Here is a 25,258-nt window from a genome sequence, read left to right on the forward strand (position 1 = left end):
AAATATCTGCAGCATTCTCATAATTTCCTGACAGTTTGATGCGCGTACAGTGTGTGCGTGGGGGTGTGTGCGCGTGTGTGTTTTGACATTTGTGTGCGTGTGCGTGTCAGAGCTTGTGCCTGTCAAGAAGGACACATTGACGAGGTGCTGAGTCACTCTGGTAACTGACTGCCTGGACGGCCATGCACGGTTTTGATGAGACTTTTCATGCACTCAATTTGAAAGGGGAAAAGTTGTGGTGTCCCTTTTGTCCTTGTATTTCCATTTGTTGTTTTCAATGCCAGAATCAAAAGGACTTGTCATCGGAATCAACAGCAAACAACTCAAGGAGACAGAAAGGCAAGAAGAAAATCATTTGCAGTTTAAGGTCATTATCTTCTAAGTCCACTTTTAAATTGAATATGTTTTTTTTAAGGGATGTTCGATACCACTTTTTTTCAGACCGGTACCGATACCGATACTCAGACCCTCAGTACTCACCGATACCAACTGCCGATACAAGTAGTACATTTTGACAAATAAAAAAAATCCCTAAAAGATATTTTTAAACAAATATATTTCCTTTAATTTTGACAAAAAAACAACAAAAAAACAGCACAGGTTGTGATGGTTCTGTTGTCTCTCTAGCAGTTCCAGAGTGTGGCAGGAGGCGGCGCCAACCTCGCAGGCAGAGGCCTGCTCCCACACCTGAGGCTCATCAGCCTGATGAGCCAACAACCTATTTAACCAGCCCCTCCTTTGGTTCTGTGCCGGAACATTCCCTTGCCATACCTGCTACGTTTGCTTGTCTCCTCCTGCCACACCCTTGTTGTGTTCTAGTCCCTGGTCTCCGGCTTGTAGTGGTTTTTTGTTTCTCGTTCTACCGGTCTATTAAGACGGCTCTTTCTGTTGCTACTTTGGTCCCTAGTGTTTTATGTTGCTACTTTGCGCTTTAGTGTTTCTTCATCCCTGAACAAGGTGATTTTTGGTTGCTACTTTGTTTTCTAGAACTTTTTCCCTGAGCAAGGTGATTTTCTGTTGATACTTTTGTGAACAATAAACTGTGGACTTTGTCTCTCACTCTGCATCCTGGGTCCTGGCCTTGCTTTGCCTCACGGCACATAACAGAATGTTCCGGCCATAATGGACCCAGCAGAGTCAGAGCGCTTAAGGAGTGCGCTTTCGGCACAAGGAGCACTTGTGGGACAACACCAATCAACCCTGCAACAAGTGATGGACCATCTACAGCAACTCACCACCAGTGTGGACCAGCTGAACAAGCAGATGGCAGCCATGAGTCACCAACTGCCGTCGTCCAGCTCCTCTGGTTGCTCGCCCTCTCCATCGGCGGCAACCCCTCCAGCCTCCCAGCCGTCTTCTCCCAGAGAGCCATTTATTCCGATTCCTGCTAGGTATTCTGGAGACTTAGGCACATGTGCTCAGTTTTTGCTACAATGTAGATTAGTGTTTAACCAGCAACCCAGTACTTATGCTACTGCCCAGTCAAAAATCGCTTTCATTATGAGTCTGTTATCAGGACAAGCGGCCGCTTGGGCCTTGGCAATCACAGAACAAGGATCGGCAGTGCTAAATGATTATGAACAGTTTACCGGAGAAATGAAACGCATTTTTGATCACCCGGTGCGAGGCAAGGAAGCAGTTGGCCAGTTGCTGGATCTGCGTCAAGGTAGCCACTCTGTCTCTCAATATGCATTAACTTTCCAGGTTCTGGCAGCCAGTAGCGGATGGGGGGACTCTGAGCTACAAACTATTTTTCAAAAGGGGCTCGCTGGGGAGATAAAAGATGAGTTGGCTTTAAGGGATGAATGTAACTCACTAAATGACCTTATTACATTAGCAACACGGATGGACAATCGGCTCAGGGAGAGACGGCGGGAGAGGAAGATGGACATGGCTTGTCGCTCGTCAACTTTCTCACCGTCCAGCTCAACCGTCATGGGGAACTCCACCGCCTCATCTCCGAGCACCGCTCCTGAACTCCATTCCAGCGCGACACCTCGCGACGAGCCCATGGAGTTGGGCAGGGCTCGACTCACCCCTGTCGAACGACAGCGACGCATGAGGAGCCGACTGTGCCTGTACTGCGGCCAGGGGGGCCACTTCTTGGCAAGCTGCCCCGAGTTGCCAAAAGCTGGGGCTCACCAGTAGGAAGGGAGGCACTGGTGAGCCGAATATCTTCCCCCTCGTCCTCCCAAATACAGGTACCAGGTATGATTCACACGACACTTTGCTCGTTACCTGTCCAGGTGCTGATAGACTCCGGAGCCGATGACAACTTCATAGACATTGACTATGTTAAAAACAACAATCTTTCCCTGACTCCACTGACCTCCCCCAAGAAAGTTCTTGCAGTCGACGGGAGGCTTCTAGAAAGGGTTACACACAGAACCACACCCATTAAACTGACACTCTCTAGTAACCATCATGAAGTAATTGAGTTCTATGTGATTTCCTCCCCCCTCAACACCGCAATTCTAGGGATTCCCTGGTTGAAGCTGCATAACCCCCACATAGACTGGTCCACAGGCACAATTCGGAACTGGAGCAACTATTGCCATGCCCACTGTCTAAAGTCAGCCCTACCTGCCAGGGGTCCCAACTCTCCCCACTACTCAAAAGATATTGACCTAAGTAACGTCCCCAGTGAATACCACGATTTAAAGGCAGTTTTCAGAAAGGACTTGGCGTGCTCCCTTCCCCCACATAGACCCTATGACTGTGTTATAGAACTGCTCCCTGGGGCTCCACTCCCAACACACAGACTATACAACTTAACCAAACCCGAACGGGAAGCAATGGAAAAATACATCACCGACTCATTAGCTGCAGGACTTATAAGACCGTCTTCATCTCCATTAGGCGCAGGGTTTTTCTTTGTGGAAAAGAAGGATAAAACTCTGCGTCCTTGCATTGACTACACTGGCTTAAACACCATCACAGTTAAAAACAAGTACCCTCTGCCGCTCCTGGACGCTGCATTCAGCCCTCTCCACAATGCAATGGTGTTCACCAAATTGGACCTCCGAAACGCCTACCACCTGGTAAGGATACGCGACGGCGACGAGTGGAAAACTGCCTTCAATACCCATTTGGGACATTTTGAGTATTTGGTCATGCCCTTTGGGCTCACAAACGCTCCAGCAACATTCCAGTCATTTGTGAATGATGTACTCAGAGACCTGCTCGATAAGAATGTTTTTGCATATCTAGACGATATTCTCATCTTTTCTCGATCACATGAAGAGCATGTGGGGCACGTAAGAGAGGTCCTGCGGAGGTTACTAGAAAACAAACTGTATGTTAAAGTTGAGAAATGTGAATTTCATGTTTCCACTGTTAATTTCCTGGGCTATGTGATAGAAAAGGGGCAGCTCAGGGCCGATCCCTCTAAAATCGAAGCGGTTAAAAATTGGCCTCTGCCTACCAATCGGAAGCAGCTGCAACGTTTCCTTGGATTCGCTAACTTCTATAGGAGATTTATCCGAAACTATAGCAGTATAGCTGCTCCTCTCACGTGTTTGACCTCAAACAAACTTCGCTTCGTGTGGTCTGCCGATGCTCAATGTGCTTTTAACCGTCTGAAAGAACTCTTTGTTAATGCCCCTGTTCTCGCCCACCCAGATCCCGAGCAGCAGTTTGTGGTAGAGGTGGATGCGTCAGATTCAGGAGTGGGGGCCGTCCTCTCTCAGCGCCTGCCTGCGGACCAAAAACTACACCCCTGTGCTTACTTCTCCCGCCGGCTTTCCCCGGCGGAGCGCAACTATGATGTGGGCAACCGCGAACTCCTGGCAGTGGTCCTAGCCCTCCAAGAATGGCGGCATTGGCTGGAGGGTGCAACTCATCCCTTCATTGTTTGGACGGACCACAAGAACTTGTCCTATCTCCGCACCGCCAAACGACTGAACTCTCGTCAAGCTCGTTGGGCTCTCTTCCTCGGACGCTTCAACTTCACCCTCACCTACCGCCCCGGCTCCCGAAACCTGAAACCTGACGCCCTCTCCCGGCAGTTCGCCTCTGGAGAGGAAGAGAGGGACTCAAGCACGATCCTCTCCCCTGAGTGTGTGGTCGGGGCGATGCGGTGGCGAGTGGAGAAGAAAGTTCAGGAGGCACTTGACAACCAACCAGTTCCAAATGAATGTCCTCCAGGGAAACTGTTCGTGCCACCTGCCGCCAGGACTCCTGTGCTCCTCTGGGGACATACCTCAAGAATCGCTTGCCACCCTGGGATCCACCGGACACTCTCCCTGATCCAACAGCGCTTCTGGTGGCCAACCATGGCTGCCGATGTTCGGGCTTTTGTTGCGTCATGCTCAGTTTGCGCCCGCAATAAACCTTCTCATCAAGCCCCGGCAGGCCTATTACGCCCCTTGCCCATCCCCTCTCGGCCATGGTCGCATATCGCGGTGGATTTCGTCACGGGACTTCCCCCATCCGAGGGCAATGACACAATCCTTACCATCGTCGACAGATTCTCCAAGTCAGTTCATTATGTCCCCCTCCCAAAACTCCCCACCGCCTTGGAGACTGCTAACCTATTGGTCCAACATGTATTCAGGCTCCACGGAATCCCCACAGACATCGTGTCGGACAGGGGTCCACAATTCACCTCTCAAGTCTGGAAGGCTTTCTGTCGGGCACTGGGGATCTCTCCCAGTCTCTCCTCCGGCTACCACCCCCAAACCAACGGTCAGACGGAGCGTGCAAATCAAGACCTGGAAACAGCTCTGCGCTGCGTAGCCTCACGCCTTCCTGCCTCCTGGTCCGCGCACCTCCCATGGGTGGAATACGCGCATAACACGCTGATCAGCACTGCCACAGGCATGTCCCCATTTAAGGTGACCTCGGGCTACCAACCCCCTCTGTTTCCCAGCCAGGAGTCCGAGGTTGCCGTCCCGTCCATCCATGCCCACTTCCGCCGTGCCAGACGAGTCTGGAGGGAGGCTCGAGCAGCGCTGTCCAGGACAGCGGAGCGCAACCGACGCCTGGCTGACCGGAGGAGAACCCCAGCCCCCGACTACCAAGTGGGACAGCGTGTCTGGCTTTCCGCACGTGACCTGCCCCTTCAAGTGGACTCCCGCAAAATGGCTCCACGCTTCATTGGCCCTTTTCCCATTGACAAGATCATCAACCCGAATGCTGTCCGACTCCGGCTCCCGTCATCCCTCAGGATCCACCCCGTTTTCCACGTGTCTCTCCTGAAACCGGTCGTGGATAGCCCCCTCCAGCCACCCGCCCCACCGCCACCTCCTCCCCGGATCGTTGATGGACACCCTGCATACACCGTGAATCGCATCCTTGATGTCCGCAGGCGGGGCAGGGGGTTCCAGTATCTCGTCGACTGGGAGGGGTACGGCCCGGAGGACCGCTCCTGGATCTCACGTGCCCTCATTTTGGACCCGCAACTGCTGCGTGAGTTCTATGCCCGTAACCCTGAAAAGCCTGGTCGAACGCCGGGTGGCGTTCCTTAGGGGGGGGGTACTGTGATGGTTCTGTTGTCTCTCTAGCAGTTCCAGAGTGTGGCAGGAGGCGGCGCCAACCTCGCAGGCAGAGGCCTGCTCCCACACCTGAGGCTCATCAGCCTGATGAGCCAACAACCTATTTAACCAGCCCCTCCTTTGGTTCTGTGCCGGAACATTCCCTTGCCATACCTGCTACGTTTGCTTGTCTCCTCCTGCCACACCCTTGTTGTGTTCTAGTCCCTGGTCTCCGGCTTGTAGTGGTTTTTTGTTTCTCGTTCTACCGGTCTATTAAGACGGCTCTTTCTGTTGCTACTTTGGTCCCTAGTGTTTTATGTTGCTACTTTGCGCTTTAGTGTTTCTTCATCCCTGAACAAGGTGATTTTTGGTTGCTACTTTGTTTTCTAGAACTTTTTCCCTGAGCAAGGTGATTTTCTGTTGATACTTTTGTGAACAATAAACTGTGGACTTTGTCTCTCACTCTGCATCCTGGGTCCTGGCCTTGCTTTGCCTCACGGCACATAACACACAGGTACTCTTCAATAGTCTTAACGCTCAAAATAAAACACAACAATGCTCTTTTTAGTTTAAGATTCACAATTTTGAAGTATTTCCAAACCGGTGAAGTTTTGGTGATAAACTGCTGTAAGCTAGCGCCAGTTACAGGCAAGGAGGACTCACTTAACGTCTTCCCCCTCCGCCATCGGTCGCTTGTACTCGTCTGCGTCACGAGTACTCGAGTACTTGAAAAAAGGCTGGTATCGGCCCGATACCGATACCTGGTATCGGTACTCGCCCATCCCTAGTTTTTTTTATATCATTGTATGAGGAGTGAACATGTCAACTCATCATAAAATGATAATTCCACATCTCAGCAGGAATTACTGTATTATTAAATTAAACAATTTTATTTGGTGACTTTTCTATATTTTCTTCATTGAGCTCTAAAACCAATTAATAATGTAGATGATTTATTGTGAATAAAAGGTTTTAAATAATTGTACACTTAAACATGCTCATAAATGAATTATAAATAGTAAAATGACACTCACCTAACTTGTTGTGTTTTCCTGAAAGCAGAGTTGTATAGGTAGGAACACCTTTAACAAACACTATTGAAGTCAAGAAACAACTTTGTTTGTCTCCATTTTTTCTGTCACAGCTACATTTTTTTGACATAATGTGTCACATCAATCATACTCTATTGTCACTATAGTCATACTTTGATCAGAAAAAAATGCTTAAAATTTTTTTTAGCCTTTATGAATTGTTTAATTCTTTTTCGGCTTTTACTGTTTTAACCTGCATAAAACATTACGCAATGCTAAATTAGCATTAGCTCATGCTAACATCTAATTAAGTGGCTCAAGCAAAACACTACTACTAAATCAACAAATTCAAGTATGGTGCCGTGGAAAAGTGTCATCTCAAGTTCTTATTTATTTCTTATTTTTGCATAGTTTCCCCACTTTAAAGTTTATTGTAAGATGTCAAACAAATGTAAAGTACAGGGTCAAGAAAACCCAATTAAGATTTAAAATAGTGATTTTATTTATCAAGGAGAATAATATTCAAAACTACCTGACCTTCTGTGGAAAATTAATTGCACCATAAACGTAATAACTGGTTGGGCCACCCTCAGCAACAGCAGCAGCTGAAATCAAACATTTGTTATTGTTATTGTTATTATTTTAAATACTTTAAATCGCGATGAGTCAATTACATCTCGGGGGAGATACATTGGCCGACTCTTCCAGAAGTTTTTTAATTCAGCAACACAGGAGGATTTGGAGCATTAACTGCCTTTCTAAGGTCACACCACAGCATTTCAATCAGATTCAAGGTCAAAACTTTCATTTTGTTTTTGATTCATAAGCCATTCAGGTGGTGACTTGCTTGTGTGTTTTGGATCGTTGAATTGATGTAGAACCCAAATGCATTTCAGCTTGAGGTCACTAACTGATGGCTGAATATTATCTTCCAGAATCTTCTGAATACTAAAATGTATCTTGATTTATCCAACATAAACTAAACACAAATTAACATGGGCCATCATCAATCAGTATTGGTGACGTGACAATTGCTTTTCCAGCAAATATAATCCTATGAAAGCAGGAAAGAGTTCCTCCTCGAGGCCACTAACCTCTCCTTTCATTGCTGTTACGTCACTAGCTAAGACCACGGATGTTGTACAATGACTCATCACTTAGCCCCACTAACCTGTGGCTAGCCTGTAACTGCTTTCATACAGGTGGTGCCAAGCCTGACGCATTCGACTTTGACCTCTGAGGATACTTAGGTGTACCCTAAATAAAAGATGCGACCAAATATGCTTCATATCAAAATACACTGACTGTACAATGACCATGTGACTGTATGATGACATTGTGAGGACAATTGTAACAAGGAACAGTGTCACTTACTTGACTCATAACAGAAGCAGGTCGTCATTCATTCATTTGATACTGAAATAAATGTTTGATTGGATGTCAAACAGCTGCCTGTGAATTAATCAAATGAATGCAATTGAGAAAATTAGTCCTCTCCCCTATATTGAATAACACAGCAGAAAATGTTCTCCTGCAAAGCCTGCATGCATGTGTTTGTTTATGAGTGTATGTGCGTAGTTTGCGTGAGAGCTCACGGGGTTTTGGAGGATGAGATGATTATGTAGCAGGCGGGTGGGTTCAGAGAGGGAGAGGTGGCGGATGCTGGAAGCCAGGGATTGTGAATACCGAGATAGTTTTTAATCTCAGAGCTCAACAGCTGTCTCACAACTCCTCATCATCATCATCTCTCTCTTTTGCTCTCTCTCTCTCTCTCTCTCTCTCTCTCTCTCTCTCTCTCTCTCTCTCTCTCTCTCTCTCTCTCTCTCTCTCTCTCTCACCATGCACACATACACGTTAGACATGCAGAGCTTTTTGCTTGCCACCAGTTACATCATAATACCACCCTCTAGAGAGAACTTCTATTGAAAGAGGCTTGATATAGTCAAATATTTATAGCACAGTAACCTAATCTAATGTATTTAATGTGTCCCACAAGCATTTAGTATTTTATGATATATTACTTGTGCACTATGCATAGATGAACAAGGATACTCTCTGTGATAGCTGACAACATGCTCAGATTCAGATTTTGATTCTTTTTTTTTCTTTTTTTTTTATTAAAGCATAGAATGAGTTATTTACACAAGTTTATAACAACAACGACAACAACAACATAAATATGTGAGTTAACAACTAAAGAAGGACATAAAGTATGGGGTCCTAGAGGTCAAAGTTGTGGGAGTTCAGTAGGAGGACAGATGTGGATCTCCTCCTCCAGGTCCTACAGGTCTGAAAGTGTAGCCTGTAACTGGATAGCAGCCTCTCGATTGCCTGGAGGAGAGAGTGGGAGGCATCCTTCAGGATCCGGGCAGTCATGCCACAAACCTGTTGCTCATAAACAGTAGTCAGGGAGCGAGTGGGAAGTCTGATGACGTTATTCTTCAGGCCACAAACTGTTGTATTGAATCAATACTCATTTGCTGCCTGCAGCCTAACTTGAAAACTGAGCCCATCACAAGTACCGTATTTGCCAAGCTAAGAGTATTTTTGAAGTTAGACAATATAGGATTGCCCAACTAGCTGCATGGATACATTATTTCACATTGTCGATCTCCATTTTTTTTCCCAATATAATTTATGTCAAAGGTTATCTGACGCACGTTGACTGTATGGAAGGCCAAAAGTGTCAAAATTGAATAAATAAAAAGGCCTTTTTGAAATAACTATCCTTTTGATAAATAACAGGCAATTATGTAATATGGCCATTAAATTTTAAAATGAGGTGTTAGTATTATTATGAAAAGTGTTATGCTATTCTTTAATATTTAACAAATATTTTATTTTGGTTAAATATTTCATAATGATTATTTTAACAACGTCATACTTTTTAAAAATAATGACATTTAATTTATTTTCAAGGTTTTATAAGATAAGAAAACGTTGTTTTACAAAGTCAGTTTTTATTTCATAATGTCTTTTTCCAAAATGGTCTTCTTTTACATAATGGCGTTTTACAGCCGAATGATTTGACCTGTCAATCAAATGACATGAGGCGGAGCCAGTTACGTGATTGGCTGAGTCCCTTATACAGACATGAGCAGCAGCACTTGCAGTATCAATTCACGCATGGAGAGTTTAGCGCCTGATGAGGAGCCGCGGCGGTCACAGGCTTGCTAAAGCATGGATACGGAAGATAAGTCACTTTCAGAAGTACTCCAGGAAGTAGCAAATCGTTTAGAATCGGATCATAACGTAAAGGCCTTGTTAAACTTCTGCGTCAGGCTACGGGGTAGGCGTCACGGCGATCTCGGCTCACACGGGTGGTCCCACCCACTGACTTTGATTGACAGATCAAGTCATTCGGCTGTAAAACACCACTATGTAAAAGAAGACCATTGTGGAAAAAGACATTGTGAAATAAAAACGGACTTTGTAAAACAACGTTTTCTTATCTTATAAAACCTTGAAAATAGATTAAATGTCATTATTTTTAAAAAGTATGACGTTGTTAAAATCATTATGAAATATTTAATCAAAATAAAATATTTGTTAAATATTAAAGAATAGTATAACATTTTTCATAATAATACTAACACCTCATTTTAAAATTTAATGTCCATTTTACATAATTGTCTGTTATTTATCAAAAGGATAGTTATTTCAAAAAGGCCTTTTTATTTATTCAATTTTGACACTTTTGGCCTCCCATATGACTGAGGTAGGATTGGTATGTAAATGTAAACCAACCATGCATGCTAATCCTTACCTTTCTTGCCTATCACATTTTGGTCCAAGCTGGTCTTTCTAGATGTTAGCACACAAATACACAGTAGTTTTGTAAAAAAATCTATGTTAATTGCACTGGACAAACCTGTGCAGAATGGAAGAGAGACAACAAAGAGCTCTAAATTCAGGCCACTGAATATTTTAGATTATGAAACTGTTCCAACGGTCCACTGAATTATTAGAGACTAATACACTGAGAGTGTTGTGAAGGTTAGGAACTGCCTATTCATGACTAGATCCTTTAGATGTTAGAATAATGAAATGGTTTGTGAGCAATTAATTCATTCTTAGCAGAAGAATACTAGTGGAGTGGAAAAAAAAATGGAAAATTGGTCTCCACTACTGTGCCATTTCCCTGAAACAATGGATTACAGTTCCCTGCTTACACTACTGCATTCCCTCAAACTGGCTGCTGTCCATTGTGTGTGTGCGTGTTTTGGAAGTTGAGACAATGACAACTTGTTGCGCTGGGAGGCTGGACATAGGGATGCAAAAAAAAAAAAAAGTGATCCAAAAGAATGAGGGGTTTGTTCTGAGGTCATGGTGTCAAAGTGTCAGGACACCATTTATACCTAATATTTGTATCATTTCACAAGGGGGGTGTGGATATTTAACTTTGAGCACTAAAATTATATTTATAATCACAATCAGCACATCCTCAGATTAGATGGGTGGGACTGAGATGGATTGGTACTCAAAATCGCTATTCGCTAATCGTGTAGTAAAAAAGTGTTTGCCAGCCACCCAAAAAAAAAGTAGAAAAGGAAATGGAGGAAGAAAAAGGACAAATGGCAACTAATGTCTGACGTATACACAGACATATACAGAATATAAATGGACTGACAATTGGCCCCTTGCGGCTGAAGCCAGAGGGCAGCCATCTTACGTTGCCACTGTTATTGACATTTTCTGTTATATTTTTTGCTGACAACACTGTTATCAGTCCGTGTTTTACGCTAGGCGCCTCCCAATATGAGCGTGAGTAGTGAAAGTCTCTCAAAGAGAGAACTTCACTGAGTGCATCGACCATTCAGACTACATTATCTTAGTATGGTGAATCTTGACTCACGGAGGTTAGGTTTAGATTCTGCAGCAATTTTTTTTCCTGATGGTCTTTGTTTTCATTTTATTGTTGATGGCTCTGAAAACATGATGCAGATGAGTCTTTGAGTGGCACTCTTCAGATAATACTTAGAAATGAAATGTACATGTAGCTTTTGTCCCTGACTTATTGGTACAAACATACACGACATACTGTGGCATTTTTGATGTGGAGACAGAAAATAATGTGAAAACACCGCAGAGAAATCAATGTATTCAAGTCCATTCATCTATATGTCTGTGGTGACAGGTGCATATTAAACTCTGGACCGACTTATAGTGCAAAAAATGCGGTAATCAGGTAATCAGGAGTTTGACTAAACTCATAATTTCTGCCAATACTTTGTGTGCATTTGCGTGCTTTGACTTTGTCGTAACATTTTGGGGATGGTGTTTTTCTGTTCCAGTATGATTGTGCCCCAGTGCACAAAGCAAGGGTAATCGAAACATGCTTGAATGAGTTTTGTTCTGGAAGAACTTGTATACAATCTTTACCTGACCTCAGTCTACAACAGAGAAGACAGATTGTGGAGAGAACAGAAAAAAAAAAACTTATGAAAAAAAGCCTATATAATAATTTTAAAATTTAGCTTCCAATTTAAAATTCAAATAATTACTAATCAATGATTGCTTTGCAGGTGCTATGCATCCCTGTCTTTCACAGTTTTATGTAGTCAGGGGTGCACGGAATAATTTTGGTCTGATTCTCAAAGTATCGCCAGAGCTTGTTGCTTGGGGCTTATTTTTGTCCGACCCACACCTCACTGGCAGGAGCAATTCTATGATTTATTGTTAATTAATAATGAATTAGTAAATTATTAACAGACATCACGTGACCTATATCAATAGCTTGATAAATGTTCTTTAGCTGTATTCTCATTGTATAAGGTAATACATATGTTACTGAATTAAATAGACCTAACAAAATACACATGATCAGAAAACAGTTTCTGGTTGGAACACACACATGCCAAATGGATCATATAATAATTCCTACTTTAAAAATCTACTTTTTTATGACACTCAAATGGATTTACACAACAGGCAGATAACGCATGGATGGATTGATGGATTTATTTGGCCTTCATTGAAAGGGCGGCATGGCTCAATGGTAGAGTGATCAACTCCCATCCGTGAGGTTGTGGGTTCGATCCTCACCCCTGGTGACCACGTCAAAGTGTCCTTGAGCAAGACACTGAACCCCGATTTTCTCCCAGTGGATGTGGTAGCAGCAGACCATTCGTTTGCGAATGTGAGGCTTTGTAAAGCCCTTTGGACACTATAGCTAAAAAATCACTATATAAATAGCATTCCATTGCATTATACCGTCAGTAACCTGCACACTACCACAGATAAATAATGTCTTGTCATTGGGTAATTTGGTCTCCCTCAAAGGAGCGCTCGCTGTTAACTGCGACACAGCTCATGAGGGTGGGGTGGCGAGGTTAACAGTTATGTGTTTGTGTTTGTAACATAAGCGACTCTATATATTTAAAAAGTGTGTCGCTTCCTCTTTCTTCCACCCAGGCAACACCTAGAACTCTATACACTCCTGTGCTCTTGAAAAGAAAAAGAAAAAAGCTAAATGCTTAGTACGGAAATGTGCAGTGACAGACTTGCATATGGTACCCAATTTCATATTTTTAGTGTGCAAGAGCACCTGTGCATCGCTTATGTGAATCCCTGTACTGTATATAGAGTAGCATTTTAGAAGAAAAACAACCAAACAAAAAAAAGCACAATACTAAACTTCTGCGACCATTAGTAGTCTAATGGCCACACAGCTGGCGTGGTCTCAATTCTTCTTCAATTGAATCAACTGAGGGTGTTGTCTGCATCTCACTCAAAGCCAGATGGGAGATGCTACTGTTTTCATTTCATTCAGTTTCAGAGACCATGGACAAATGAATTACAGTGTTCCGTTGGTGCTGACTGTCGTCACACATTTCAGTTTTTACCATCTTCAGAATATTTCCAGACTCCGCCCGTTTCTCTCGCAAGCCAACACAGAGGTGCTTATGGATGCTTTTATTTCTTGTCATTTAGATTATATTGTAATGCCCTGCCCTCTGGTCTTCCCAGAAATAATATGTCAAGCTCACAACTACTTCAGATTTCAGCCGCACGTGGGCTGACGGGGAGCTGAGGGTGGGAGCACATTACACCAGTTTTAAAATTGCTGCACTGGCCCCCCTATGTGTTTCATGATTGATTTTAACGTGCTTTTATTAGTCTTTAAATGTCTTAATGGTCTTGCGCCAATTTATTTATCTGACCTGCTTTGATCGTATCAACTCTCGCGGATCCTGAGGTCCAAAGGGTGACGACCAAAACACACAGTGAGGCTGTATTCGACCACTATGGTCCTCACCAATGTCGGAGGGCATAAGGTCCACAGAGACTATTGATTTTTTTTTTTTTAAAGGGTGTATTCAGACCAGAAAAGTCTGATAGTCCGCTTGCTTGGTCCAGACCAAAAGCGGACTTTATTTTTTTTCGTTTGATGCGGTTCATATTCACACTGTGCTTTTTGCAAGTGGACTATATTGCGCAATCACGTCGACCCGCGTCACTATCTGTGCTCCCGTTTGGATGAAAATGACGATGGCTGAACGCATAACAAAACCAGGAAATAGAGGACAACATGAAATTCCAACGTGCTGCATTACTGCTCAGTATATCTGCGGCATTATTGGATGCAAGATATTTGCGAGCGTCAATGGCAACTCATTCAACGGAGGTTACGCGACGCTGTTTCTAATTTTGGAACGGCGTCGTCGATTGCGTTCAATAACTGGAGAAGCCTTTGCGTTTCGCGTGCCCCGCCCCCACCACAACATGATGAAAGCAGCGTGGCTAAACAGAATGTGCATGATTATGAATGAATGAGAGGTCAAACTTCCAAAACATTTAAAGGGTTAAAATCTCGGATGATGGCCTTGCCTGATATTGGAATTGACTTTCCATTGATATTTTAATAGTTCCTGAAAATTTCTGATTCATATCTTTTTCCTAAGGTATTTGAAAGATGCAAGTACCAAAACCTAAACCCCTTTTTCTCAAAACTAGGGATTTCTACCTTCCAACATTAAAATTGTTTTAACTTTGTCAATTTTTGAGGTACATCCATGCATTTTATATCATTTTAAGTGTAGAATTAGAATATATCAATATCTCAATTTAGATTTTTGGCACATGTGGACCCTTTTGCCAGAGGGTCACGTATGAATAAAGTTTATTTGATTTGATGGAAATGGAACAGATGTGATGCTCGCTGGGAAAAAAAAAAGCATACACATCCAGCACTACTTGTGACTGCCAGACAGCTTTTAAAGTGACTTAAAGTTGAAGAAGAAGAGAAAAATAGCTCAATTCTGAGTAATATGGTTTGTGTCTCTAATTGGTCTCTGCAGTTAGAAGACTATGGACCTGAGCCTGCGAGATGCTCTGGGTGGAGGTGGAGGTGGGGTCCCAGGTGGGCCCCCTGCCGAGGCTCTGATGAAGAGAGACTTTATGAGTGCGCTGGAAAAAGAGAGTTATGACGACAAGGTGGGAGAGACAATGACCAAGAGTGACTACCGACCTTTACTGGATGGAAAGGACGCCAAGAGTGGTGAGTCACTGCAAACATTTCACTCACACTCCAAGAGGAACTTGTGTTTTCATTAAGGATGTTCATTTCTGGATGAAAGAAATGTTATACTTTGTGTCATTACGCAAAACTTGAGGCTGGTGGTGTTGCTGGTATATGTTTCCAAGACACATTATGCAAGCACTGTTTTTTACTGGATGTTGGCTGAAAATCATAGCTCAGTTTCTCTGTAAAATGTCACAAACAGCCAGAGGATAAACGTGATCGTGAGGCTTCGCCAAATGTCTCACCGTGTCTTGTGGGATGTCGTCTGGAATTTTGAGGAAACTGTCATTCTGATTTTCTGTCCAGTGGTTTTGTTGTTCACTACTGTGAGATTTATTTATTTATTTTAAACTTTTTTCAGTACACTTTCAAGGTTCAACATGTATCATGATGATACACTTCCCCCTAGGGGTGGGTGATATGGCCTAAAAATTATATCCCGATATTTCAAAGAAATTTGCGGTGACGATATTTTTGACGATATTGGTAATAATTACTGAACAATAGATTTGTCTTAGACTTTGGTAAGTGAATTTACCACAGAGCATAGTATACATTTCTTTATGTACTGTTTATATTAACTAGGGTTGCGCAAATGCACTCTTGCGTCAGTTTTTGTCATTCTGCAGGGTCACGAAACATCATGAGTGAATATGCTTCATGTTTTGATCAAGCTGTGAAGTAGCAATGTATTAGTGTGCCTACATATATATCTGCGTCTGCAGTTTTAACTTCTGTGCATTAGAATCTACTATCACATGCGACTGCAGTTTAGTGGACCTTCAACATCAGCACCCTCACATTCAAGCTGTCTGTGTTTGGTTCTCTTACGCACCCACTCACACACAACTCAGCGCACAAGCCATACACGCATCTTGTCCTAAGCTGTCAGAGCCCATAACTAAGATGGCTCTGTAAATGTGCTGAGTCCAGCAGATATGTTAAGGTGACTATGATGTAATGTAAGTGAAGCTTTTCACCACGCAAGTCTTTGACATCCTCTACTAATGAGTCTTAGGTCAGTAGAAAACTAAATTTTATTTATAGAGGACTTAAAAACATTGTACAGAACTAAAAGTTGAAAAAAAACAATAAACAACTAGAGCTGCGAGCAGCTATAAAGGGCCCTCGCAGCCCGCGCCACGTTGGGGTACTTGCACGTTGGGGTACTGGCACATTGGAAGCAGAATTTCTTTGATGATAAACTATTACATGTGGATTTTTTATTTTTTTTTTGCCAGGTGTGATGAGTGTGTCAAGCTCAATGGGTTTTGGCGATTTTTAAGATCTGCAAAAATCAGTCTTTTTTTATTTTTAGGCAATGCGTTGCCCTGATTGGTATTTTTTGCAAAAGTGCATATACACATCATCGCTCGTACTCATTGCACAATGTTGCTTTTATTGTCCATAGAGGCGATTAAAAAAAAAAATAAAAAAAAAAAATAAAAAAAAATAAATAAAACTAAATAAAAAAGTACATATGTTTGGATCGGTCTGATGCCAGTGAAGATATTGAGTGGTGGAAAGTAAAAGAATATTCATAAATGACTTAGTTATCACACTTACAATGAGTTTACAATTTTTGTAAAAATACCATATTTTTTTTAATGCCTCAAGGACTAGGTGGCGCTGTATTTATAATTGAATTTTGTCATAGAGATACCTTCACGCCTTGACTATAAATATACATGTCAAGTTTGGGATTTTTTGAAGCATGTACCGGGGAGTTATTAAGCATATCCTTCATTCACGATACTGCTTTTACCGTCCATAGAGGCTATCAAAAATAAATAAAAATAAATAAAAAATACGTATGTTTGGATAGGTCTGATGCCAGTGTACATTTTGAGTGGTGGAAAGTAAAAGAATATTCATAAATGACTTAGTTATCAGACTGAGAATGAGTTGACAATTTTTGTAAAAAATACCGTAAGTGGGGTATTTTTTTTTCATGCCTCAAGGGCTAGGTGGCGCTGCATATATAACTGAATGTTGTCATAGAGATACCTTCAGGCCTTGACGATAAACATACATGTCAAGTTTGGGATTTTTTGGAGCATGTACCGGGGAGTTATTAAGCATATCCTTTTTCAGTGCGAAACACAAATTTTGATGCCCCGCCCTCATCATATAGTATTTCCAAAAGTCAAGATTTTTCCGTCTGTTGTTGGCTCAGGTCTTGGCATTGTCCAGGTCAAGTCTTAAGTCAGTCGGATAAAACGTGTAGGAGAAGTGGGCAAAAGTATGCCCCCTGAAAATGTGCATAAATCGTCAAAAATGGGACATTCAAAAATTCGTAGCTCACTTCCTGTTCATTTTAGCATATGGGTCCAGGAGACTTTTTTGTAGGTCATTGGCTCCCTCATACACCTAAAAATTTTCGTAGATCTTGCTTAAACATACAACCAGGGCTGCTTCGTTAAAAATTTGTAGGGGGCGCTATTGAGTCATTTTTGTAAAAATAGCACAATCAACAATAAAATATTGTTCATTTTACCAGGCCAGATGTGTGTGCCAAGTTTCATGAGTTTCTGCGCATGTTTAGACCCTCAAAACTGGCGTTGTTTTCTTGGCGAACAGTGCTTAGCCACGCCCACAGCGATTTGCGAAAACTCACAAACTTCGGGTTGTGACATCATGAAGGCCGAAACCCTCATCTGAGCAAATATGAGGTTGGTCCAGTTAACGTGTTTGGAGAAAAATGTACAAGAAAATTCGTAAGAAAAAAAATTGCCACTAGGTGGCGCTATCAGTAAGATGAAATATAAGTTCGTAGATGTCTTTAGGGCTGGACTCTCATCAAATGTGTGAAATTTTGAGAAGATAGGATCATCTCGGTCAAGTTAATGCAGCTTTTATTGTCACGAAAAATCTTCAGACTTTGCGTCACCGTAGCGGCCACGCCCTTTGGCGAAAAGTTACAATATTCGGTGTGGGGCATGATCAGCATCTTAAGGCTTTTCTGACCAATTTTCAACTGGATCCCTTCAACAAACTCAGCGTAGTAGCTAAAAACGTAAAGTATGACATTTATTGTTACCACTAGGTGGCGCTATATGTATAACTGAAATTTATCATATAGATGTTTTCAGGCCGTGACTATTACGTTGCCTGAGAAGTTTGAGATTTTTTGGAGCTTGAACATGGGAGTTATTAAGCATTTGCTCTTTCTGGACAAATGAAATTTTAAAGGCAATATTTGATGCCCCGCCCCCGTCATATAGTATTTCGAAAAGGCAAGACTTTTTGCCCAGTTGGTCTCTCAGGTCTTGAGATGACAAATGCCAAGTTTGAAGTCAATTGGATGAAAAATGTTTGCAGAGGGGGAAAAAGCATGACCACAGTTAATGTGCCAAAACAGGCCAAAATTGGAAATAAAAAAATTCATAGCTCATTTCCTGTACATTTTAGCTACATGGTCCCAATAGACTTTTTTGTGCGTCTCGGGGTGCTACACGTGCCTGCCAATTTTCGTTGCTGTAACTCAAATGTGCCGGGCTTGGTTTTTATTTTTCTACGCTAGGGGGCGCGATAGTCGCATTGTTATGACGACTTCATAATATCAAATTTTTCGCCGGGCCTGAGGAGTGTGCAAAGTTCGGTGAGTTTTCGTGAATGTTTAGTTACCTAAAATTGCGATCGTTTGCGGAGAATAAAGAAGAAGAAGAAGAAGAAGAAGAATTTTTACAAAAACAATAGGGACCTCGCAGCGGTCGCTGCTCGGGCCCTAATAAAACAGGTCTCATTCTGTGTAGAGAGCCATGGAGTGAACATGGACAGCAAAATGGAGGGTTTGGTGCATGTCCATGTGTAGAGGGAGGTCATTTCATAGTTTAGGACAAGCAATAGAAAAAGCTGTAACCACACTAAGCTTCTGCTTAGACCTGCTACACACATTAAGACTTTTCAGAAGTAAAAACATGCTTTCAGTTTCACTTTTGACCATGCACGGAGGTGCATTCAAGTACCACAAATAAAATAGGACATCTGAAAAACAGTTGAAAAAACAAAAAACAAACAAACAAAAAAACAGTCAATTAATTAAACCAAACAGCAAACTAAGATTTCTGCACCACCTGACTGTGTCGTTATTGGCTGGCATTTATGTCAGTGTTGACGAATGTTGATTAAACATTAATGCAACACGACAGTTGGTCATTGTGCCATTAGATTTCATGATGTTAACTACACATTGCAACAAGCATTACACCCCAGCAGCATTCATAGTAACACATAACAGAATCATATCTGCACTATGTTCTTTATGCCCCTTTAAATGTGTACCTGCACAACAAACTAAACAGCAAAAGGTCAGCTTAGCATCTTAGGAAAAACTGCAGTACATGATGTTGATTTAAAACCACTCACTCCCACCCACGCAATGGGTATCTATTTTTGGGGTGGTACCCCACTTTGGAAGCTTTTACTTAGATGAGAAATGTAAGGACAGCTTTCAGTTTAGTGATGCAGAAATGCAGTTTGGCTTAAAAGGAGTTTGACCTTGAGCCTGGAGAATGACTGCAGTCCTCAGAGGCCTGACTGGATTCCAGCTGTGCTGCCCTTGCATTCAGTGTGTGTGTGCGTGTCTATAGCCCGCCGATGCACAAGATGCATTGAGTTTTTATATATATATATATATATCTATATATATATTGAAGCATAGAGCAAAGACTTTGCACTTAATGCATCATCTTCATGCAAAACATGTTGCATCAAGTATGGAAGCTGGCTGAGAAGAAATTTGTTCTGTTCCATTGATAGCACACATTTGACAAGCTTTCTATTTTCTTTCCATTTTTGTCACAGATGATGGGATACATATAAGAGAAGCTCACTGCTTTGTTTTTAGTTTTGATGGTAGGTAGCACTAGAATTCCTAGTCAGGTGACAGAAATACATCATGCTACTGTCCAAATAAATTCAAGGACAAATGATAAACCAAAGTGATTGAACTCTATCAGTGTGGAAAGTGTTCTAAAGCTAACCATGCTAATCTACAATATTTTGTGGTAGACCGCGGAATTCATTTTATTATCATATGAAGTCATCCAGGTCCTGAATTTGTCTGACTGGGTTATGCAAGGGTTATGTTTGGGTCATGCAAGGGTTAAGTTTGAGTCATGATCGTGTGGTCAAGTGTCTGTTTTGAATTGATGTAACCAGCATCTAGTTTCGACTGGTAAAATGCTATGTGATGTCAGAAGCTATGTGATGTCAGGAATCTTTAATCTCTTTATCTGGTCAACAGTCAATCAGATAATTCCATTTCAGTCCTGTTACCCACATGTCTAGCCACAGCCAATCAGATCGATTCGCTGTCTATATAAGCCTGACTGAGAAGTGTGTAGAAGTACTTTTTGTGTATGGATATGTTATATATGCGCTGCCTTCAGTCCAATCATAAAATTATTAATGTCGTGCTGACTAAATATTGTTCATTTATATATTTGTCTATTTATTTATTTATTTATTTATTTGACTTTGATCTGAACTAAGCCTAGTAAGGTTCAGTAACCATTGTTGCACTTCTTCAACCATCCTCACATATGCATGGCGAACGCTCAATACCACTGAATGCACATTCCTTGACAAACCTAAAACTAATTTCTTTTTTTTTTTTTTTTTCCCTAAGAGCTCAGAATTGTTCATTCGGTAGTCTTACCGATTCAATGTCTTATCATCATTGCTCTTTTTTTGTGTGTGTGTGTGTGTGTATGTGTGCGTGCGTTTGCGTGCGTGCGTTTGCGTGCGTGCGTGCGCGTGCAAATACGTATAAATTTATACTCATTCATTCACCTAAAACCTTATAAATATCCCATTACCCTTCACCTTAACCAGCTACTTCAGAGTCTTGCCAGAGTCGTGAGGTTCAAATGGTCAGGAGACCAGAGAAAAGGTCAGAAAAAATAAAGAGAAAAGAAAGATAAATCAAAGTGAAATCCAGCACCGACCAAACACTTCCTGCCTTCCCCATGTTTACAAAATCAAAGTCTTACGCCAAACCCCGGAAGCCTCTAAATTCCAACAAATTAACGAGATCTCAAGAGACCAGAGGAAAAACTAAAGAGAGGAAAGACGGAAGGATCGATGAGGCAGAGTGAGATCCATAGAAGCCAGCACCCACTGATTCAAGGGGCTGTGGGAGGGAGAGGCAAATTCTGTTTGAGTTTCAGTAGATGCTGGTGCGAAGGATCTGGCATGCATAAGGACCACCACCAAAGAAAGAAGCCGTCAACCACGGCCCAGCAAAGCGAGCTACCGGACAGCCCACCGGCCACCGGAGCCCGCCCGGGGCGCCAGGAGTTCTACCGGAGCGGGGCAGGCCCCAAACCCCCGCCCGGCCCCCGGAGCCCGACGCCCGGGCCGGGGAGGGAGCCCCAGGCCCAGGGAGAGGGAGGGGGAGGGGGCGGGGGGCAGACAGGGAAGGGGGGGGGGGGAGCGGGGGGAAGACAACAAGAAGGTGAAAGGGCGGCTGCAGGGCAGGAGGGGGGGGGGGGCGAGGAGGGAGAGGCGACGGGGGGACCACGTGGCACACCAGAAGCCCACCCGCCCCGAACCGCGCCGCCGGGCACGGAGCAGCGGACCGCGCCGGGACGGCACCGCCCCGGGCACCAGGGAAAGCACCCCAACACGGCACCCCACAGGGGGCCCAGGGAGCAGCCAAGACGCAACCGCCACCGAGCAGACAACGGGGGGGCAGAGGTACCCCCGCCCGACCACGGGGGACAGCGTCAAGAAAATTGACTAACTAGCATGCAGTAACACCAAGTGTTGATGCTTAGTGCCCACTAGAAATAAATCTTAAGGAGTTAGTAAGTATAGTGTGGTATAGTGTGGTGTACTCGAGCCCACTAGCAGCAACTAGGTTCCTGACTATATAAAAATAAAAACAATCAGATACAAAATACCAAATACAGAAGCAGCGAAAACAGAAGTTGTAACGATGTGGTGGCTCTCGTTAACAGGCAGAATCTTGGCAGGATTAAGTTGCCAAATTGAGATTAAAATATTCTATGTACATAGACCATATTTGTTTAAATCTTGATACTTGATTTTTATTTAAGGCAGAGATTTTTTCCATTGAGATATAATTTATTAGTAAGTTTAACCAGTGGTCGATATTTAGAGATTGTTTATTTTTCCAATTGACAAGGATTATTTTTTTAGCAATAGTAAGGGCTATAAATATAGATTGAGATTGTTTACATGGTAGCTCAGTTATTGTTAAGTCACCTAGTAAACACAATCTTGGAGATAAAGGAAGCCTACAGTTTAATATATCAGCGAGCTTTTCCAAGATTTTAGTCCAGAAATGCAGCACTGGAGTACATGACCATAAAGCATGAAGATAAGTATCGGCAGTGTTTTGTGAGCACTGGAGACAAATGTCGGAGTCAGAGAGTCCCATTTTTTTCATCATATATTGTGTAATATATGTTCTATGAAGTATCTTATATTGGATAAGTTGCAAATTTGTATGTTTGGTCATTTTAAATACATTTTCACAGATTTGGGTCCAAAAGTCTGGTTCCGGTGTCGGTACCATATGTGTTCGGCCTGCCAGATCCATTCGGGGGCCTTCGCGTCTGGTCGGCGCTTGCTGATGACGTCAGTACAGCAATCGAGCAGTGTCAAATGTGTTCACGTTGGTTTGGTGTCCGAATTTTGCGGTTCACGTATCACAATACATCACAAAAACAGTCGTAATGATTATAGGAACACATTAGCACGTCAACTGACAATATTTCGTCCCATCGCAGTTTTACTTTTTTGCATTTATGTGCTATTTTACCTCAATTTTTTATATTTATTTTATCTAATGTATTTTTTCAATCTATTTCATTATTTAGTCAATCTTAAAGTATCCTGCTTTTATACTTACGTTTATTTACGTTTTGCAATCTCAGCCCATACATTTTGTTATTTAAATGACATCTTTAATATTTTCTTGCCAATGTCACCTCAGAGGTGACACTGCACTATGAGTTGCGGAGGGTCGTGCGTATTGCAGAAAATAATTACCATGATGATGATAATAAAATGATGGAATTATTGCCTGAGATGTGACATTTCCTCACCAATATGTTCTGTACTCAGCCTCAGGTTATTAGGTAACTACGAATTTATTTGTAACCTTCATGTTTGTGCATGTGTGTCTCATGGACTATTGATATAAATATTAATCAAAGGTAATGGCCTACTACCGTAAAGTCGAAACTCATAAGTTAACTTCATCAACTACAGTAGCACATTTTACTTTTTCTTTAAAGATGTCAAATGCATTAACAAATCAATGAATGACACATGAATGAATGAATGAATGAATGAATGAATGCACAACTTTTCTTTATATGTTCAGTATTTTTTTCCTTCCACAAAACAACAACAACAAACAAGTCTGAAAGGGTTTCACGGCAAACCTTTAATCCTAGACAAGGGAAGACGAGAGATCAATACATTAGAATAGCCACGGTGAGATGTAATTGATTGATGATGATTGATGAATGATTTTGACGCGTTACGAATCCTTGCCTTTTGGGTCGCCGAACAGTTTGATCCAGTAGTGCGGCTGTGATAAGTCCCATTAGATAAATAATAATAAATTTCTTCGTAAAAAGCGTCAATGTTTTCCCTCCAACGACTGGAAAGTTGCCTCACCAATCACAATCGTCGACATCTCAGCCAATCCTGTAGCGTAAAACGTCTCAGCCAATCCTGTAGCGTAACGTCATCTGTAGGCGAAGGACCCCGAATGGATCTGGCAGGCCGAATACATATGGTACCGACACCGGAACTATAGACAAGTCTTTTTCCCATTTTAAAGTCGGTAAATACGTTTTATTTGTGTATAAAAATAACTTATATATTTTTGATATTTTATTTATTGTTGTTGGAGAAAGCCTTATAATATCTTTAGCTAAGACAGGCAGTTGGAGCGTATCCTGAAGTGTTGGGATTTGTTTCTTAACCATATTTTTAACTTGCAGATAATGTAAGAAATTTCCGTTTTTTATATTTCCTAAAGCTATTTCTTTCAGAATGCCCACGAGGATACACAGCACTGTGTTTAGCCTATATTACTATATTACGTGTTAGCAATCTTGGATATTATTATATCTTACCCTCAATGCCTCAGCCCTGCAGATATGAGGCTTATGTGTTTTGTGCAGCAATATGCTAATAATTGCATATTTCACCATTGAGTGTGTGAGAAAGTGTGAGTGTCACGAGTAGTATGTCCTTCAGTGGCACACACAAATGTGATGATTCTGAGACACTACAGCCAAGAGCAAGTGTGGCCGAAGGAGCCACAGATGCTGTCGTCCTCTTCTGGTGTAACCATGGCGATAGACCCGTCAGCGACATGTTTTGTCTGCATGCGTCATTGTCAAAGATGCACAAATACTCGCACGCATCGGGAGAGAGACACTTACTGACTGATGCAGCCAGTTTTGGAAAATGTTTGGTGTGCAAGCAGCAAGTGACAGACAAGCATCACTTTTGGATCTTGTCAGGTGATGAGTCGGGAAAAAAATGTTTGAGGATGACAACCATGTTTCTGTCTCCCACAATGATTCCAGTGAGTAAAATGCCTGCAGGAAATGGTGCCCCTGATGGCCTCCATAGTCGATGAATTGAGTAGCTTGGGAAAGAACTACTTCTATACATATCATTTTTCATAATATGTTTTTTTCTCGGACAGGTCTTGGGATGACTTCATCAGTGATGTTACCAGGTGGACGCCAAGACCCACCGGGACAGCCAGCATTCACTTCTGACTACCTGTCTGGTAAGCGTTTCCTGATGAAAAATTATTCATTTGATGCCTAATGTTTGCTTGAACTCAGATTTACAGAATTGTTATCTTATACACTAAAGGAACTCTGACTTGGCTGTTTTTTGTGTGTGTTTTTTTTTTAATAGTTTGGTTGAGTAAACCCCTTGATAACTGTCCAGCATTTTACAAATAAGGACGTATGCTCACCTGCAAAATAAACAAACTGACAAACAAACAAATAAATAAACAAATAAATAAATAAATAAAGAGACCGAGTCACTAGTGCAATTTAGAACAATAGCCATCAAAACTTTAGCTTCACATGAGAGCATCCCTGCATGCAGAGTATGCTGTTACATTGACATCCATCCATCCATCCATCCATCTTGTTTTTTTTCCTCACATGACTAATCAATTTGACTGTCTTATTTGTACACAATGATAAACGGAC

At 42.2% G+C, this 25,258-nt stretch overlaps 1 protein-coding gene across 1 annotated transcript in view; it reads left to right on the forward strand.

Moving 5' to 3' along the window:
• The window catches only part of LOC144030407 (uncharacterized), a 107,274-nt gene that overhangs the window by 8,768 nt on the left and 73,248 nt on the right, over nucleotides 1–25,258 (forward strand). The window contains exons 2-3 of the mRNA XM_077536717.1: nucleotides 14,806–15,005; nucleotides 24,733–24,819. Coding sequence (XP_077392843.1) covers nucleotides 14,816–15,005; nucleotides 24,733–24,819 — 277 coding nt within the window. The 5' untranslated portion in view covers nucleotides 14,806–14,815. The remainder of the gene's footprint in view (nucleotides 1–14,805; nucleotides 15,006–24,732; nucleotides 24,820–25,258) is intronic.

Source organism: Festucalex cinctus, chromosome 1 (assembly GCF_051991245.1).
Source record: "Festucalex cinctus isolate MCC-2025b chromosome 1, RoL_Fcin_1.0, whole genome shotgun sequence".
NCBI classification, from domain to species: Eukaryota; Metazoa; Chordata; class Actinopteri; order Syngnathiformes; family Syngnathidae; genus Festucalex; species Festucalex cinctus.